The sequence below is a fragment of the Doryrhamphus excisus genome, chromosome 16, assembly GCF_030265055.1.
Source record: "Doryrhamphus excisus isolate RoL2022-K1 chromosome 16, RoL_Dexc_1.0, whole genome shotgun sequence".
NCBI lineage: Eukaryota > Metazoa > Chordata > Actinopteri > Syngnathiformes > Syngnathidae > Doryrhamphus > Doryrhamphus excisus.
In genome coordinates, this window is record NC_080481.1 from 6745655 (window position 1) to 6764857 (window position 19203).

General features: G+C 43.3%; 2 protein-coding genes across 2 annotated transcripts in view; one reads left to right on the forward strand and one right to left on the reverse strand.

The window, feature by feature from the left end:
• LOC131104642 (sodium/potassium-transporting ATPase subunit alpha-1) lies at positions 1-12328 on the reverse strand. Its single transcript, XM_058052032.1, has 23 exons — positions 12159-12328; positions 11819-11932; positions 10135-10194; positions 9276-9377; positions 9086-9187; positions 8893-9006; positions 8685-8819; positions 8484-8601; positions 8153-8421; positions 7773-8081; positions 7292-7426; positions 6884-7076; positions 6535-6710; positions 6304-6440; positions 5621-5771; positions 5372-5540; positions 5139-5293; positions 4494-4617; positions 4252-4397; positions 4024-4154; positions 3807-3908; positions 3062-3153; positions 1-148 (listed from the first exon to the last, which is right to left on the reverse strand). The coding sequence occupies exons 1-23, from the start codon at positions 12168-12170 to the stop codon at positions 120-122; spliced, it is 3075 nt and encodes a 1024-aa protein (XP_057908015.1). The 5' UTR covers positions 12171-12328; the 3' UTR covers positions 1-119.
• Positions 11641-19203, forward strand: part of obsl1a (obscurin like cytoskeletal adaptor 1a) — a 24206-nt gene continuing 16643 nt past the window's right edge. The window contains exon 1 of the mRNA XM_058052029.1: positions 11641-11805. Coding sequence (XP_057908012.1) covers positions 11711-11805 — 95 coding nt within the window. The 5' untranslated portion in view covers positions 11641-11710. The remainder of the gene's footprint in view (positions 11806-19203) is intronic.

Genomic DNA, 19203 nt, shown 5'->3' on the forward strand with positions numbered 1-19203 from the left:
TTTAATAGTTGGGCAATGCTTTATTGACATGTTGATCAAGATGTTACTTTATCCATGATTTCAACGTCTGACGTATGTCCAAGTATGTAACATGGCAGTGAATAATGTCCTTTCGCAAATCAGTAGTACGTCTCCTGCTCCACCCAACCTGGAAATCAAAGGGGACACAATTAGCGACTTTGCCAGGGTATAGGGGTGTTTATAGATTGCTCTTCAAGTACAGATTCTGTAAATCACCGTCTACTCAGCATGAGTGCGGCCACAGGTGCCGTGACAGTTATTTAAAGATTCACCCCGCTGCGAATGTGGAGGATGACGCATTTGTCTTGTGGTTTGCTGAAGGCTGATACCACATTCTTTGATTTGATACGATACGATTTCTGTCATATCAGTACCGATACTAAGTACTTTTGGGGCATTTTTAGCCCGATAAAAAAATTATAAAACAAGCCTGGGAGGCTGAATAGGATGAATCAACCAAGCTCCCGATCTCATTCCTCAACACTGAGTCCATTGAATTCTTCATCCTGGATGTCACTTCTGAACAATTCTCCTAGCATTTTGTTTGTGTTTACTCTGTCTTGCTTGTCCTTGAAGGGGACCTGCACTTAATTGTGAATTTTGTTCACAATACTTCTGTCAAACATGAACACATAGTTCTTACCCTTTTCTGTGCATTATAACAACAGAAATCGAGTTAATATGACACCAGTTGCTAGTGAGCTCATATTAACTCGTTTTCTCATGGTAGAATGCACAGAAAAGGCAAAGAAATAAGGGTTCATGAAAGTTCGCGTTTCACATAAGCATTGTATACTACAACTAATTGATGAAAAACTGTGGTGTTCACGAGTCAACAACAAGCTTGTCGACCCAGTGGGAGTCAAAGAAGGTCATTATATATATATAACAGTGTTACAATGTAGACTCACAGTGTCATCTTTATATCAACACTAAAGTCATCACACAGCAACTTTAAACTCAAAAGGTATACTGAACCAATATACAATCATGTACCAATGTGACTTTAGCGTTCTTTGTAAGATGTCACCACGTGTCAGACTGTTGTATTGAGTAATGGCCTCCTGCAATTTCCAGTGGTTGACAAGCTTGTCGTAAGTTTTTTCATAACTCGTGATTGGCTTCTGTCAAAGCAAGAGTTGCCTGGTTGTCATGGACCCATGCGTGCCGCGATATGCAATTTCATGACATGGATATGTGCGGCGTATCAAATTTGTTATTTCCTCTAACTTTCGTGGGTGCAGCTTATGCACCGGTGCGTCTATATGGCATAATTTATGGTATGTATGAAAAAGTTGGTTTCACAGTATAAAAACTGAGACATTTGCACTCAAAACAAAAAAGCCTGAGCCAGATCTGATCCAAATACCCAAACCCTCATTTACATGCTCAATTCAACCATGAAGTAATTGGAGACACAGCAACTACAATACACTCTAGCACAGTAGCTAGCTGACACAGTTGGTAACGACTTTCAAGCAAGATGGGGCAATGCAAACGTTTGGCCACCTATTGCAAAGAAAAAAGGTGAGCCATGATGGTCAGTCAAGCTGTTGCTGTTTTAAAAGTTCTCTCTCTGTGAACCTTCAGCAAGTATGGAGAACGAGGCTCTCATCCATAAAAGGCTAGCAGACTGACAGCTGGGAAGGGAAATGTAGCCGTCTCTTTTTAATTATTTTACTCATGTGCTTCATTTATTTTAAAGGCCTGATTTTACCAACTACAGGATTTTTCCTTTTTTCATGGAAGGTAAAATATAAGGGAAAGTCTTCAAATAGGGCAGGTAGAGCGTATGATCGCAGGGCATGAGTCATGTTGTGAGTAATTTATTGTGGGCAATTTGATTTCTTCTTTCAAGAGAGCAGGCTTTTGTTCAGAATGTTTTTCTTTTTAATGTCTTTATTAAGGCAAGTACTTTCTTTCAAATCTGTAACTATACAAAGGAGAAAAGGATGTTGCTATTGATACATATTTGTGTCAGCATTAGTTGATATACAACGTATGACACAGCTGGATGATGATCAAAGTTGGCCGTGCATGCAGGTCCACCACAGTGAAGTGGCTGGAATTCAGCATTAACAATAGCAAGAGTTGAGAGTTCAAATCCCACAAGACCACACCATCTGCCGCAGCTCACTGATCCGCAATGTGGCATCGAGCAATAAACGTGTGCTCACTGTGCATCTCCTCATCATCTATCACTCCAAGGTCTGCCTCCATTTGTGCTGTAAAGCTTTGCTGGAAGCAGGACAAAAGCTGCACAACCTGGCAAGCAGGTGACATTGCTGATGGAGGGAGACTCGTGGTCTTTAGGACCACACACCCCCTCGCAAGATTGCGGTTGGATTATCACTCCCTTGCTATATTGTGGATTTCCAGAAATTAATTACGAAATGATAAATGTTTTGTGGTACAACATGATCTATTATGAGTAAAGCATGTTGGAATACAAGTGATGCGTAGTATCTGGTCATTGATGAGACCTACCTTACATTACTTTAACTAACTACTTTAACACCACATGGATTCAGCCATGGCATGTCTGACATGATAAAAGTGGAAAAAAGTTCTCCCATTCCGTGTGGAAGTGGTAAGGTTTTGGCTTCTGAAGTTAAAAAGACATAAATTCCATGCTAGTTTGCTAGGTTGTTAGCCGGCTAGCTAACAACCATCCCTGCAGCACATGAGTTGTGTAATGTGATGTAAACAATGAATAATTAGGGGTGTAAAGGTGACTATAGGGATGTTATTTAAAGTCTATAGGACTCTAATAATGTTAAAAACTGTGTTTAGAAAAACAGGTTAAAAGCTATTCTACATGCTCTATCTAATTAACATTGAGTCCTATATTGCTTAAATTAATTTATCACAGCCGGGTCTGGAACCAATTAGCCGCTATAAACGAGGGACAACAGTATACCTTAGCCGACCAACATGCCGTGGTTAGGTTTGGACACAAAAAGCCCTTTAACAGCCTAAAACAATCTACTATTCCCTGCTTGAACACCATACAACTGTGATCTGTTGGAAAAAGTCTTACCTCCTGGGTTGCGTCTGAGGATGTATCTTCTGGCCTCATCGTACAGGAAGATGAGCAGTGAGTATGGGAAGGCACAGAACCACCAGCATGGCCTGAGGTGATGGGCAGACAGACCGGGGGAGTTAACACGATGAGGAGGTGAGTCAGGTGCAATTCTGACATGCCTTGGCTTCTTTGTAGTTCTACCCCTCACTCACTCTTTGATGTGAAAATATCACATGACATGCAGTATTTGATGCGGCCTAACAAGAAAGTGGATTTCCATACTAAAGAAGGAGTATGCCGGAGTTGGAGTACAGTATAGCCAGACTCAATAGAAAAGTAGATACCTGTATAACTGTTAGTTAGCAAAGAACCTGGGGGACGACAACTTCTGGAATGGTTGGTAACGTTTCGCCGTACAATAACAGACTAGTTTGTCGTAAACTGAATCCTCTGAAACCCAGGGTCTACAAAAACCCAAGTACCACTACATACGTATTGACCCCTTTGCATTCAGTGGCGTGTCACCGGGGTGCTAAACTCGAAGGATCTTTTCTTGTACCTTTGAGACAGTACAGCATACCTGTACCTTTCGGACCTAGAACGGGCACACACCAAAATGTGCCTCCAACTAAATTTAGATTTGGAATGCAAAGCTCAATGGATAGAAACTGAACCTGTCTCTCAGCCTCACCATTATCATCCATGACTAAGTTGCTGAGACATGATATTATACGGGCAAAGAGTGTGCATATTTACTCACTTGAGAGGATACATTCTGAGGGCAACATCCATTCCAGGGCAGTATGATAGGAAGGCAGCCAGGGCAGTCTCCTCAAACAGTCCAAAGATAAGGATGCGGTTCCTAACAAGGAAAACATAAGCTGATATTTAGTCAATGGCCAAAATGTGCTTTTTCTTGAAAGAAACTTCTGCTAGTGGTATTTTGTAAGTAATTTTCAAATGAAATATGGACATACTTCATGCCCTGCTGCAGGATGGAGTTCCTCCTCGTCTTGCAGATGATCAGATCAGCCCACTGCACAATGACAATGCTGGCAAAGAAGGCTGTGTGGCAGGTGAACTCGACTATTTTCCTGCGCTCGTATGTCTGAATTGGCAAAAACACACAGTGGCATTTGGACTTTTTCCTACCACATCTGCAATTTTAGGCTCTGGATTCACTAATTGCTGTGAGAATTACTGACCCACTGCTGCCCGTAGCTGTCCTCCAGGTCGTTTACATATTTGTTGTCCCAGAGCACTCGAAGGCCTAGCAGGTCCATGGGCAGGAAGCCGTTCTCAGCCAGGATCACAAAGTATGTGAAGAAGCCTGCTGTGGCCTGCATCATACCTACGAGGATCAGAGCTCGTAACTTTGGGACCAGCATACTGACACAAGCTGGATGGAAGTGAAAGGATGTGTGTTTATGTTCTGGGGTAAAGTTACCGATCTGTCCGTAGGCGATGCTGATGAGCCTCTCGTTCACCAGTTTGTCTGTTTTGGGATTTCTGGGCTGTCTCTTCATGATGTCGCTCTCGGCTGCTTCGTAAGCCAGGGAAATGGCAGGAACCTGGGAGGTCGCAAACAATGCTATTTATCTGTGTGTAATTGATGCCAGCTTGTGTGGCTGTGCCAAGCTACGCTGAATGACGAGCTGACAATCGGGCTTTTAGCTTTCGACTCTCATTTTGTGGGGATCGGTGGACACAGGTCTAAGAACGGGTGATCATTGTTTCAGTGGTACCATGACACAGATCAGAACGAGGTTTAGGGGGATAGTGTTGTGGATGCCAGGGGGTGTGGCTATTCAAAAGTAGAATGGTGAAACCTTAGCTTGTCAACTTTAGTCAGTCTGATAAAAAACCCGGGTGGTGCAGGTCGAGATTACATGGGTTACCACCACCATTACAAGAACACCAGATCCATGTACCGGGCTCCAACCAAAGTCCACAGAATGAAGTCGAGAGCACTAGCTGTCAAGCTAAAAGCCCGGGCTGTCAACTCAAACCGGGAGTTAGGTTTACCAATTTACAGTCGTGCAACTGTACCAAAAAAGCTTGAAAAGTGGATAACTACAATGTGGTAACCCACCATGTCAGTTCCCAGGTCGATACAGAGGATGGTGACGGTTCCCAGAGGCAAGGGAATGTTGGCAATGATGAAGAGGAGGAAGGGTGAAATCTCAGGGATGTTGCTGGTCAGTGTGTAAGCGATGGACTTCTTCAAGTTGTCAAAGATCAGACGGCCTATACAAAGGTACACACACAGGTATATGAATCAAAGACATGTCAGATTAAACATGCATCTTAAAAGCTCCATGCTACCTTCTTCCACTCCAGTAACAATGGAGGCAAAGTTGTCATCCAGCAGGATCATGTCAGCCGCTTGCTTGGAGACGTCAGATCCAGCAATCCCCATGGCGACACCAATGTCAGCTTTCTTCAGAGCTGGAGAGTCGTTGACACCATCACCAGTCACAGCAACAATGGCTCCCTTTGAAGAGTCAGCAAAATGTTGAGCAGGCAGCGTATTTAGAATAGAAGCTATGTTTTGCAACGGTCTGAATGTCAGACCTGTCGCTGGCAGCCCTCCACAATAATTAGTTTCTGCTGGGGTGAGGTTCTGGCAAAAACAATTTCAGTGTGGTGGCTCAGAATATCGTCAAGATGATCTGAGGTCATCTCCTTTAGCTCGCCACCATGGACCACACAGGCCTTTGCGTCCCTGAAGAGGAAAGCACAGCAAAAAAAAGTGTCACTGCAGTGCACTATGCTCTTCTTGTGTACTTGTGTCGTGTGGGGCTGGACATGCTGCTGTACATTGATTAGTACACAGAATATTGCCATTTCCACGTTGTCAGTGGAATACGGTGTAATGAAGAAATAAGCACAACTTCATCACAGCATGGATCAAAGTCCAACAATGATCGGGGAAATTGTCTGGGAAGCTATTGCTTGATGTATTAGGGTGCAATCTTTTAAATGCTCGCAATTTATCACTGAGCAGACGTTTCAGAGGAAGTTGGAAAAGTGCAAAATGAGAATTTGCACACACAGGAAGCAATGTGGCTATGAATTCTGGAGGCACAGTGGAGTGATGGACTTGTACGTCTCGACGTATTTGTCTGCACTGAATCAGGGATTGAAAGCCTTTTAGCTGATCGACTTTCAGGTGGAGGGTGCATTTTAAAGATATTTTATCAATATTTAAAGTAACACGCCAACACTCAGCAACAAGGTTTGAGGTGTGTACAAACCTGGGATTGACCTCTGACACTGGAACGTTTAAGCGAGCCGCAATATCTTCAACCGTCTCATTGCCCTCAGAGATGATGCCTACGCCCTTGGCAATTGCCTTGGCTGTGATTGGATGATCACCTGTTACCATAATAACCTAAGGAAAAAGAGAAAGGGAAAAAACTGTCAGACGACCTGAAAATAGGCATAATTCACATGCAAATGAATTCAAGTCTCGGGTTTAATTTGACCTTGATTCCAGCGCTTCTGCATTTGCCAACAGCATCTGGCACGGCAGCACGAGGGGGGTCGATCATGGACATGAGGCCAATGAAGCACAACTTTTCAGTGGGAAAGTTCACCTCGTCTGTGTCAAAGGCAAAGCCCTCCGGGAACTGGTCATCGGGAAGGTTGAAATGGCAGAAACCTGCAAAAGTGTTCATCATTGGGGCATTGTCTATTCTTCCAGTTCAACAATCAATCACAAGGCTCAAGTTTGCACCTACTGTACTTCACTCAACACACACGAGAACATGCAAGCCCAACACAAAGTCTACAGCCAATTCCAGACCCAATGATTAGGTTTTAACAAGTGCTCACCCAGCACTCTCTCTCCAAGTCCTCCGAGCTCAACATAGGCATTCTGGAAAGCATCTTTCATCTCCTCATCCAGTGGTTGTTCCTTGCCCTGCATCATGATGGTAGAGCAGCGGTCCAAAATCCTCTCAGGGGCACCTTTCATGACCAGCAGATGTTTGGTCTCTCCTGAAGTTGAGTTCTTATGAATGGAAAGCTGACAACAAAATGCATCCTTCATTAAAAAGTGTTTTTTATTGTTGAGGCAGGAAAATTGCATTGTTTGTAAATGTGAAGCAGGCCGTCATATATTCTCAAGTTACTTTTCCCATTGTACTGTTGATGGACATAATTGGCCCATTATTATTGTATGAGGAATCCAGCCACCAGAGGGCGTAAGTGAGCAGCCTGTATAAGTGTTTTTGCTGTTACCTGGTACTTGTTTGTAGAGTTGAAAGGGATTTCGGCGACCTTGCTGTATTTTTCTCGCATGCCACTGACAGATCCACAGCACAACTCGATGCATTTCAGCAACGCAGCCTCAGAGGCATCACCGGCTACATCCCTCTGTCAATTACAAATGGAAAAATTAGTGCATTTTTGAAGGCCACAGAGACAGTTTGATGACTGTCCACGTATCTGCCAAGCAACAACAGCTATATATGATCTAAAGATGCCAAAAGCTTTTCAAAAATTACAATTTGATTTGATTCTATTCATACTGCCAAGAAAGTAATTGCATCTCCCAATTTGACTGAATTATGAATGAGTCAGGGACATAACCCTTTTCATCTAATGAATAAAAGATGGCATACAACAAAGCTTGCTGATATCTTCTACCAGTGGTCAATTATTCACAGTATTTTGTCGGAAGACCAAAACGTTCAGTGAAGGTTTCTAAAGGAGTTGATACCTTCAGGATTGGAACGTTGGACTGCTCCGCGAGGAAGACAGCTCGGTTACAGAGTCCAGCAATTCTGGCCAGGGCAGCCCATGTATCGGAGCTCCTGTCAAAGGACGTTCCGCTTTGGTTCTCAGTGGTGTCTGCCTCGTGAATCTGGTTGTCGAACCACATGTGAGCCACCGTCATCCTATTTTGGGTCAAGGTGCCGGTCTTATCTGAGCAGATGGTGGAGGTGGACCCCAGGGTCTCGACGGCTTCCAGGTTTTTCACCAAGCAATTCTTCTTGGCCATACGCTTAGCAGTCAGGGTCAGACATACCTGCAGACATCCGGTGTTATGGCGGTGTTCAAGCTATTAAGAATGAAAAATTGAACAACAGCAGGACTCACAGTGACAGTTGCCAGAAGACCCTCTGGCACATTGGCAACAATGATTCCAATAAGGAAGATGACTGCCTCCAGCCAGCCGTACCCAAGAATCAGGGAGAGAATGAAGAACGACACGCCCAGGAATACAGCCACACCGGTGATTATGTGGATGAAGTGCTCAATCTCAATGGCAATTGGAGTCTTGCCGCCTTCCAAACTGGAAGCCAGTGTAGCAATGCGACCCATGACAGTGCGGTCTCCGGTGTTGATGACGACTCCTCTGGCTGTGCCTGGAGAAAAGTTCTTTGTTACAAATTCAAGAATATATAGAGACTTTTTTCATAAACAATACCTTCAACGCAGTTGGTAGAGAAGAAAACAATGTTCCTGGTCTCCAGGGGGTTGTCGTTGGAGAAATCTGGAGTACGGGTCTGTGGCTCGGATTCACCAGTCAAAGAGGAGTTGTCCACCTGGAAGGTGAAAACCACCATAAAACAAACAATACAAAGAAGGGAGATGCATGTTCAAAGTAAATAATTTGTGAGAAAATGACCTTGCAACCATGGGCGGAGATGATTCGCAGATCGGCAGGGATCCTGTCACCACCTTTCACCTCAACCAGGTCTCCGGCCACCACATCCTCAGCGTTAATACTGTTCTTCTCCCCATCACGGATAACCAAAGCTTGCTACAGAATGAGGGGTACATTTAGAGATAAACGCCGCATTGTGGAAATATCTTGGGATTATGAGAAGCCTAACCTGTGGGACAAGATTTTTGAAGGACTCCATGATCTTAGAGCTCTTGGCCTCTTGGTAATAGGAGAAGCAGCCAGTGATGATGACAACAGCAGACAGCACAACGCCAAGGTACAACTACAAGTAGCAAAGTGGTTACCATGCGTGTTCAACAAATGTTGTGCAGACCATCACACACTCCCAAAGGCTGCCTTACGTTATCATTGGCGGGTTCGTCTTCATAGGCTGCCTGGATACCGTAGGCAAGGAAGCAGAGGACGGCACCAATCCATAGGAGCATGGAGAAACCACCAAAGAGCTGGGAAGGAGACATTTAGGCCTCGCAATGAATGTGCTGCAAGAGTGAATTTGCTATAATTCAACTCATGAATGGATATCAAGTGTACCTGTTTGCAAAACTTGACCCACTCAGGTGTAGTGGGTGGAGGGGTGAGGGCATTGGGGCCATCACGGGCCAGAATCTCTTTTGCTCTGGAGGAGGACAGACCCTGTACAGTAGCGAAATATACTAGTGAGTGCTACAGAGAGACTTTGAAGTGAATGAGTATACATGTGCTGAAGAGGTTGAAGAGGTGGATGATTCAAGTTGCAAAAACAAGCAGGCCAACATCGGCTTGCAGCAAGAAAGAGCTAGTAACTGCGTTTTCAGTGAACAGCATACACTCAGACCATGTCAAGGTCACACATTTTCTCCAAGTCCACCATGTGGGAGTGGACAAAGTCGATGAGAATGAAGACTTTGTTTAGGGCCAAACTTGGGACGGATCGGGTTTCAGCAGATAATCAGCATCAGTCAAGTGTGAGGCTGTGTTGTGCTTTGTAACTGGATCTGGATTGGCCTCATGCTAATGCTTTCTTCACCAACACAAGTACACGGATCAATTGAAAACAGACGTGTGATATAAAATCTACTATAATCACAAAATTATTTCACTGTACATTATATCATGACCAACTGGGCTAACTCTACAACACCCAAACCTATTTTGTCAATGATGATGATTTTGATCAAAATGTGTTCTGTACTCGGGAGTGGCGGTCCTGACTGTGCCAAGTCGCATCGTATCTACAACAGCATTGTCCCTGGAAAGCTAGTTACCATAGTTACCAAGGCAAGACGCAGAAAGGTTGCTGTACACCCGTACGAACAAATGTGGCCAGGAAACGTTTTTAAATAGAACTGGTTGCACCTCATCTTCTCTGCTTGTGTGGGTCCCAGTACAAGAACTCTTAACATGTACTCACCCTGGCAAGGTCGGTTCCATACTTCCTATGAAGTTCATCCAAGGTGAGTTTATGGTCATCCTATAGATGAAGAGACACACAGAGATTACATTTTGATGTCCTTCAGAGGGAACTCAAACATGACGAAGCAAAAACCGTACCATGTGTATTGTGGATATATATGATGCAATACTAAAGATTAGACCGAGCAGACATTTGAGTCAAGGTATCTACCACTGATTGAAAAATGTAACACGTGGGCGAGACTGCAAGCACTGCGATGTTCAGTATGGGCACAAGAAGAAGGGAATCAGCGTCGCCTAAATAAATGTTTCCTGTGCTAGAAGATGTGTGCTTGACATTTGCCAAGAGTCAAAACAGCATTGATGCTTTAGTGCTTAGGGTAATGTATTTGGAATGAAAAGTGAGTGACATAACGAAGTGGCAATGACATTTGCATGTAGTGCAGCATTTTTTTCAATCAAACATTACTTAGTGCATCAAAGTGTAGCATTATTGAACATATGCGCGCATCCTCATTTGTGTCGCCACAGGAAGCCTTTCTGTTATACAGAGCAGGACTTTGACACGTTAAGATGTTGCTGGTGCGATGATAAAATAATCATTTACAGATTGAAGACTGTTTCAGAAATGTGGCACGAGACGTTCACAAAAAAGGGGTTTCGAAAAGATTGAGTGACAAATTGTGAGGATTCAAGGTGACGCCCCGCTCTTGATGCAGTATGGTTGTTGTGGCACCGCTATGTCCTTCAGTGGTAATAGGACTTTGACTTCTAGTTAAGACATTCCGTTGCTCATAATCATTAATATTTCACCAAAACGGGAATTTTATTACCAAATAGTCTTCTGTGCTCTGTGAAAATGCTACTACTATGAGGAAGACCCTGACATCAGGCAAGTAAATGATGAAATATTATCAAGTATAAGACGGTTCCTAAGAGTATTCTTTGATAAAACAAATAAATATCCGACTTGACAGTAGAAATATGAGTAAGACTTGCGGGGAAAAACAAGGTTGTGACTTGACCTTGTCAAGGACTCTGTCCTATCTGAAGAAGGTCAAACTGACCTTTTGCCTTTAGAGAACAATTCCAGAACTTTGAGGAGCTCCTCCTACTTAGCAGCAAGTGAGACTGCAGATTGGGAAATGTTGAAATGTGTGTATTCTGACTAAACAGTTACTTTTTTTCCTTGATGGCGATCGTCATACTGAACTGTCTCGTGACCTTGACAAATGACCGCCGTCTGCCGAGAAAAGCTGACGCTAACAGAAACTGTGACTCTTTCCACACAGGACATTTCCATCCAAAAGTCTTTTTGTGCAGCACCTGTGTAACCGAACGTGAACAACCGGTGATCTATCACAGACAGATTAGTATGTTTACACTGGAAAAGCAAGCCTGTAATGTTTATCTCTGTTTCTGTCAAAGATCTAAACAACTTACAGCCCCAAACCACTAACACGTGAAAGTGCTTGCCTCAGTTTAAAAAGCAGCTCTTGTGAAATCGAAGGCACACAGCCTCCATTCATGTGACTACGCCATGAGGTCAAAGCGAAGTGTTTGTCCAGGCCGTGATGGCGACCGATGGCAGCCAACAGCATACAGCAAGATACGGTGATCCTGGTCAGGAAGGTCTTCACATTTCACGCCTTTTCCCGCCATGTCAAAGGTCAGGTACTCACCAAATCCACTTCTTTCTTCAGGTCGTCCATGTTCTTTTTGTCGGCTTTGCCCTTCTTGCCTTTCTTGTCGTCACCATCAGACGTTGCCGCCAGTTTGTACTCATCCTTCCCTCTCTGGATGGAAGAGATAAGGATGAAACGGCGAGCCTCCGAAATAAGAAGGCCCACATGCAAGAAGCAGCTTCCTCTTTGCTACTCAAAACATGCTGTCAGACAGTTAATTATTGCCAGAGCTGCCCGTCAGGAAACACTTTGACAGACCCGCACAGCCACAACTCAAAGTAGGCAAACTTGAACAAAACTAGAACAAAGCGTGCGAGCAACAATCTGCAATACTTACTCCCAGCCCCATGGTTGCAATGCAAGTCTGAGAACAGTCAATCCAATTGTCTTTAACTTCAGCCTTCCTACTCCGCCTCTTGCTCTCTCTCACCCACACCCTCTCTCTCTCACCCTCTCACTCTTGCTCAGCAAGCCTTACGTCTTCTCTCGCTCCAGCAGAGAAGATAGGCTGTCTCACATTAGCATACCTTTATACCCACCTGCCCGGACGTGGGGAGGGGTTTAGACGGTGGAGAGGTTGAGAGAGGGGGTCGTTTGTACGGGGGTAGGGGTTGTTGAAAGCCAACAGGTGAGTAGTAGTGGTGGCGTTTGAGGTGGGGGTGGGGACAAACTTGTCCTTGGTTTGCTCCTTAGTCTTTGCTTAAATGTGAACGCATGCAGGGTTGCAAATGTGGGCAGCCAAGGTTAGTAGAAGGTAAAAGACCACTGAACTCAAAATGGGAGAAAAGGTGAGAAGCTGGTTGGAGACCACTTTCCCCGTCTGATCCCAGGAGTCAGGGGTCAGACTAAAGATTCCTCATTCGGTGTGGAATGTCTAGCTTATGTGATCAAGCTGACCTTTGAAAGTCCCTGATTGTGGTCTTCTGCTTCAGGGAAAGTCAGATGGATGGAATGTCTTACACGGTGCTGTAAAATACCTCTACATGTTAGAAAGAACCTTGAACTTTGGGGGGTTTGCCAACGAGACCGGTTCGGGCTGAGATGAATGTTTGATAAGTTTAGCTGCTGCGAGAGCAGGAAATGTGTACAGGAAGCGAAGGTTTGGGTGAGCGGGAAGCCATAAAGCTGAACAGAGCGCGCTTTAATGAATGACTGAGCCACGTTGTACAAACGTCCTTGAGTGTGTTTCCACACACAAAAAGGCTGAACATTAAAACATGCAAACAAAGATGGCTGTGTGAGCCTCCGTTATCTTAGCGGGGAACTCAACGTGACCCTGGAGTCCTTTATGAAACCGAGAAGCTCTCTTCCTGTTCAGCAAACCCAACGAGGAGGAAGGGTTGCCCTTGCTGGCTGTCAGCGTGTCGGGAGGGGGTGGAGGTGGTGGCTGGATGTGTTTGTAGTAAACTTCTAACTGTTTACAGTCACCAGACGGGGCAGGGAGGGTGGGGGGAGGGGAGGACAGTTTTTTTTTACTTTGTAATGTTGCTGCACAACCTGTTAGAGCCTTCAGGGTAGTGAGTTTTTGCCCTTTGTACCCTTTGTAAAACAGCAGCAATGCACAAAAAGGCGACCTATGTAAGTGATCTACGGAAAATCCCCTAGGAAGGAAGCTCAGTTCCATAAAAATGGTTCGAAAACCCTAAGCTCGGAATCTTGTCACAGCAGCTTGAGGCAGAACAATACAACCTCGTGCTGAAAGTGGTTTGTGGTTTCTGAAATCTCTCTAAGTGCTCTTTGGGATGCTAACTAACACAAATGTGCAACAAGAAGCCCCACCGTCTTTGAAAAAGACTTTTTGCAGGCTTCTCACTTTTCATCTTGGGGAACCAACACTCACTCCAGCAAGCAAAACCATCATTTTGCTTGCTGATGGCGCTGGGAGCAGACTAACGGATGTGGCGCTTGTTTAACCCCAAACAAAGCCTTCCACGCTACTGTAGGTGAAACGTGCCCTTTGCAAGCTTATTGGCGTAAACGATGTGAATCGTGCACGACAAAGGTTTCATTCCGCAACACAGCTACTGCCATGTCTTGGACTTTAGACCGAGTAAAGCATGTGGGCTTTTTAAAACGTTTAATAATCAAACCATAGTTACTCTGTTTTACAGCTATGTGATAGAGGCTGGACACTGATTGACTATATGGGTGATCATACCAGATTAGCCCCACTGAGGCACCGTTACATGGCATGCAATGGAATAACGCTTGAAGAAGTATGCTTCATGTCTTGCTTTTGGACAATTTATCTTTTCATTGCAAGTCCAAAACTTTGGCTAATGAGGAAGAATATCGGCATGGCATTCTTCCTCCTCCTCTGACAAACATCTACAGCAATTTTGCATAGGAAACTCGTGACTTGCATTTCAAATCACAATGTTTTTCTCCATGCATGGTGCTTGCAAACAGCCAATGCCATTGTTCTGAATACAAGGGAGCTTCCATTGTTCTACTACTGCTTGCAAGGGTTGAGTGACGTGAAATTCTCTGCTGAGAGAAACCAAGTGGTGCCTCAGTTTTTATTCATTTGTTCCTAAAGGGCCGACAAAAACCAAAGCATATTTGTTCCATGGGAAATAATGCAAACCCAATGAATCAATTTATATGAAAGTAAAAATATCCCAATGGCAAATGTGAATTATGAGATTAAAAGTCGAAATTATGAGATAATAGAATCATTATTATGAGATAAAAAGTAAAAATTGAGATAAAAATTCATAATTGCGAGAAGTCAGTTCTCCTCCTGTGGTCAGGTGTTGCAAATTAGCACGTGCTACAACACTGCAATTCAACAACGTTTCTATCAAATTGCTGGCACATCTTCCTCTGGCCATCATGGCGGCTTATTTAGCAGTCGGCTTCAACAGCAAATGCATAGACAGTGAGTCAGAAAAGCTTAAGCTGCTTTGTGCAGGTACTGGATACCGCTCAATACTGTACAGGGACATGAGGGTTAGTTAGCTCCCTCCTGTTTGAATCCATTTAAATGGTATTCTTACTCCGTCATGTGTTACAGTAACTGTTTTCTCTATCTTCAGCAGTGCTTTAGAAATCCCCTTCAAAAGAGACTTTTGCATTTCTGCTCTAAATTCCCAGCCCATGTGTTTGTCTCTGGCTGGAAAAAAATGGAATAGGTATGGCGGTTCTTATTTGGCCAAAGGCTGCATCAGGGTTTAAAATGTTTTGGCATGGATGGAGATATTGCAGGGATTTGGGCATTTGGGCAAAGACCTGCAAGGGAAATGGTAATGCAATGAATATAAATCTGTGAAGGTCAAAGGTCTAGGGGTCGGCTCAAAACGAAGACCATCAGAACAGACGGGGGTTGGGGGACAAGGCTGTTTTTGATAGCATCTATAAAAAATATGCATTCAACAATTTTAACAGCATTTCTTTGCAAAATCTGTGAACTGCTTCAGAAAAAGTCCAAACTAAACATACAGAGCTAAAACTAATGCTAATGGTTGCTACGATTTGCCAACGAGAAGGTGGATTGGCTTGGAGATACGATATAAGATACGTATACGGTTGACAATTACATGAACTGCAATATAATTTTATGACAATCACAATTTTGGTTCCAGCACCTGAAGAGCTGGTCTTTGTTACTGCCTCAGGGATCATCTAGATTAACTGTTTGTTTGTTTAATTTATTTGTATAAAATTCCAGTTCATCAGGTTTTCTTTGGACAAAAATTGTCTGTATCCTAAGTTGACATCTACCAAAAGGTAATTTAATGGCCTTGCACAGCACTTTTCTACCTTTAAGGTTCTTTAAAACTGTTGTTTCATTTACCTAATGATGCAGCATCAGGAGCAATGAGGGTTTGGTATCTTCCCCAAGGATTCTTAGACATGGTCACATGAGGATGGAGGATCAAACCACTGTCACAGTTTTTGTATGATTTGGTTTTCGCCTCAGATTAACATGTTTTCCTGGGTGAAAAATTGTTTTAGTTTTCACAGATTTCAGTTTTTTCATTTTGAAAATAGTTAATGTTTGTAGTACTTCTGACCAATTACAGGCTTGGCAGTCAGTGTGAACAGACTATTGTGTCAAAAACACCGGTTTCTACAAGGTTATTGTGGTAGTAATACTTCACAATACTTTCTGTGCAACATATGGCATCCGTTGGCGCTGCAACATGTTCATTCCTCATCTGAGCGTCAAAGGGAGAGTAAATGGGATTTGGTTTGTTGATGGTTTCAAAACAGTGCAATAAAGGGAATGGAATGTGAACCCATCATACAGACCCCACACAAGCCCCCTGTCGCAGCCCCCTAATCCGACACAGGATTATATAGCTGCAATTAGAGGAATGAGGGCGAGATGGTCGAAGAGAAAAAGAAGATTGCATGTTTACTGTACAGCGCTCTCATTAGTGTTATTGAGCAAGTTGATGATCATAGGCTTATCACACACAACGAACAAATGCAACTAATAATTATTTTCTTAGTTGATTAACCTACAGATTGTTGTTTGGATTAATCCAGTAATCAGTAACCAAATGAAAAACAAACAGGCCTCATGGTTTGGTCCACTAAAGAGAGACTAAAATTAGAGGATATTTACTGTATATTCTAGGAAAAAAACCGATCATAATCAAGTCGCAAAATAGTTATCAATTAAATGGATCACAATGATAGATTCATTGATTAATTCTTGCAGCTCGAGCTGTATGCAAAAATGTACAGAAAAATGTGAAAATAAACAAAATCAATAATACTGTTAGAAATGGAATATTTTCACACTCTAATGTGTAAAATACCCCATTCCTATCCAAATCAGTTAGTCATGGAATATTTGGGAAATGGAAAACAGTCCATTCCAAACAAAATATGTTGAAATGAAATTGGAATGGAATATTTCCCCACTCTGTTCTGCATGTTCTAATATGTAAATCATCTGCTCAGAGAAACCAAGAGGTGCCTCAGTTTTTATTCATTTGTTGGCTATGAATTTCCCCATGACTAACTGATTTTGTTAGGAAAGGGATATTTTAGGAATGGAGTATTTCCCCACTCTGTTCTGGATATTCAAATATATAAACAGAGTGGGGAAATATTATTATTAATATTTCCCCACTCTGTTCTGGTTATTCAAATATATAAACAGAGTGGGGAAATATTCCATTCCAAACATATTTTGTTAATAATGGACTGTTTTCCAATTCCCAAATATTCCATTACTAACTGATTTGGATAGGAATGGGGTATTTTACACTGGATATTCTGGATATTCTAATATGTAAACAGAGTGGGGAAATATCCCTTTCCAAACAAAATCACTTAGTCATGGAGAAATTCATAGTATTTGGGAAATTGAAAAAAAGTTGAACTATATAACCAATGACAAAGATGGAGGTAACGGTATCTGCATATATTGATATTTATTCAGTTGTGGCTTCATCAATAATGAAAGCCATCCTCGCTAAGCAGCGGTTGATTCATCATAGCCTGTGGGCTGGTGATATTTGTGTAACCGACAAAATGGGGCTGTGTCACAATCATACCTGTCAACATTTGCATTTCAAAATGAGGAAACGCTTTAAGAATGTCAGGGAAAATAAGAACACTTTACCAGCTATTGGATGCATTACCCCGATGTTGCCAGGGTGTTGCCGAGCGGACCCATTCAAGTTATAATACAGGAAACTATGGGAGGCTCGACAGGTTTGGTTACCAATGGCGCGTCTATGCTGCATCCACCAGGCAAGTGGAACAAAGATTCTGGCAGTCAGAATGAGTCCAGTTCAGCTTACCTGAGATGAGCTTGCTGCCTGGCACTTCCGTGAGTGATAGTAAGGGCGGTATTTACGCTCTTGAACAGGGTCAAAGTTCAGATTTACATGCTAGAGTAGGCGAGAAGGGAACATGAAAGCAACATGTGTTCTTTGAAGGCAGCTAATATGTAACACATGTGCTAAAACCACTTATTCCATCACTTGGCTGCATATGCTGGGCAAAAATATACAGGACTTTTGGTCCTTCTTGAGACAACCTCAACACTTTGTTGCCATTGCTAACACCACAAGAGTAGCAAAATGTGTCACGGGCAAGGTGAGAGAAGGTCACAGAGGTTGCACAGGTGGAGGAGGAGTCTCCCCACAGGAAGGTGGGACATGTGTGCTTGTCCTTGGAAAGGGCATGGAAACGCGGAATCCCACAATCAGATAACTCAATGTGTGACAACAGCAAAAATTGGGCAGTACGTAACACTCCCACTCTGCTCCCTTCATTGTGGATTGCGACGTAAGCGGCTGCTGGGGTCCTGTTGGGAGCCCCAAATTCTGACACCAACAGTCATTGGGCCCCTAGATGTCCTTTGTCAGTCCTGTTCGCACACAACATTAATCCAGTAAAAAGTCTACAAGTCTGATTTTAAATGACAGTGTGAAATGTTATTGTTTTTGCTGTGTGTTGTGTCTAATTCGTACTCGCATCCACTTCAAGACTTCAAGAGTCACCAATGCGTGGATGCTTTGTTCAAACTGACTACTTTGTTCGATAACAGAGAAATTTTTGGTCATTTTCCCACCAAACCGAGGTTTCATGTTTATGTCCTGTGACCTCATCTGTCTGAACATCATCGCTGGCGTCTTCATCCATCTGTGACATCACTTCTATTTGAACCGTGCCCTCCTCCTCTGTCCCATGCTCGCTCGTCTCCCCAAGTTTATACATCCTGTACGGAGACTTACAAAGTTTCCACTGCTGGCGAATGTCAGCAACAGAAGTGACTTCAGTGGCTATTGCACAATTACCCCGTCATTTCCTGCATACACACAGGCAAAGCCCTCTTCATGGTTTGGAGTTTTCCGTTCTGCTGCTGACTCCCTTATTCCCGTTTTGTCTTCATTGAACACATTTCCATGCACACACACTGCACACACAGAAGTTTAAAATTCCTTGGCCAACTCCTCCCCTCTGCCAACTCCTCCCGTTTCCCCTGCAAACTTCCCTCATGGAAAACTACTAGCACACACACACACACACACACACACACACACACACACAATGAATTGTGTACTCTGGGAGGAGAAAGACAAAAGGAAAGAAAGAGGGAAACCGTCTGAACTTCTGTAAACTAAACACACAGAAGAGGAGACATTGACAAAGAGTAAACTCACATGGATCCGCCTCCAATCAGTCGGACCATGAAAGTGAGACTCCGTTCTATCCTCCTCCTCCTACTTAAATTAGCATTTTTCAACTGCATGAATGACAGGTTCAGAAAGTGACGGTGAATGGCACGTGCAACATGACTTTAGCTGAAGATCCAGATGAGCACATGCGGGGTTTACAAATGAACACCAGGATTAGAGAGATAGGATGTAATGCAATACCAACATACATTCAGCCTGCAGTCCCGGTTACGTTGC

Excerpts from the sequence above, each read along its gene's own strand:
- LOC131104642 (XM_058052032.1), bottom strand. Across the intron at positions 9,007-9,085 it reads ACGAACCCGCCAATGATAAC|TTGTACCTTGGCGTTGTGCT; the intron begins GTAAGGCAGCCT and ends TGCTACTTGTAG. Across the intron at positions 3,154-3,806 it reads CTCAGAATGTATCCTCTCAA|GCCATGCTGGTGGTTCTGTG; the intron begins GTGAGTAAATAT and ends CCATCACCTCAG.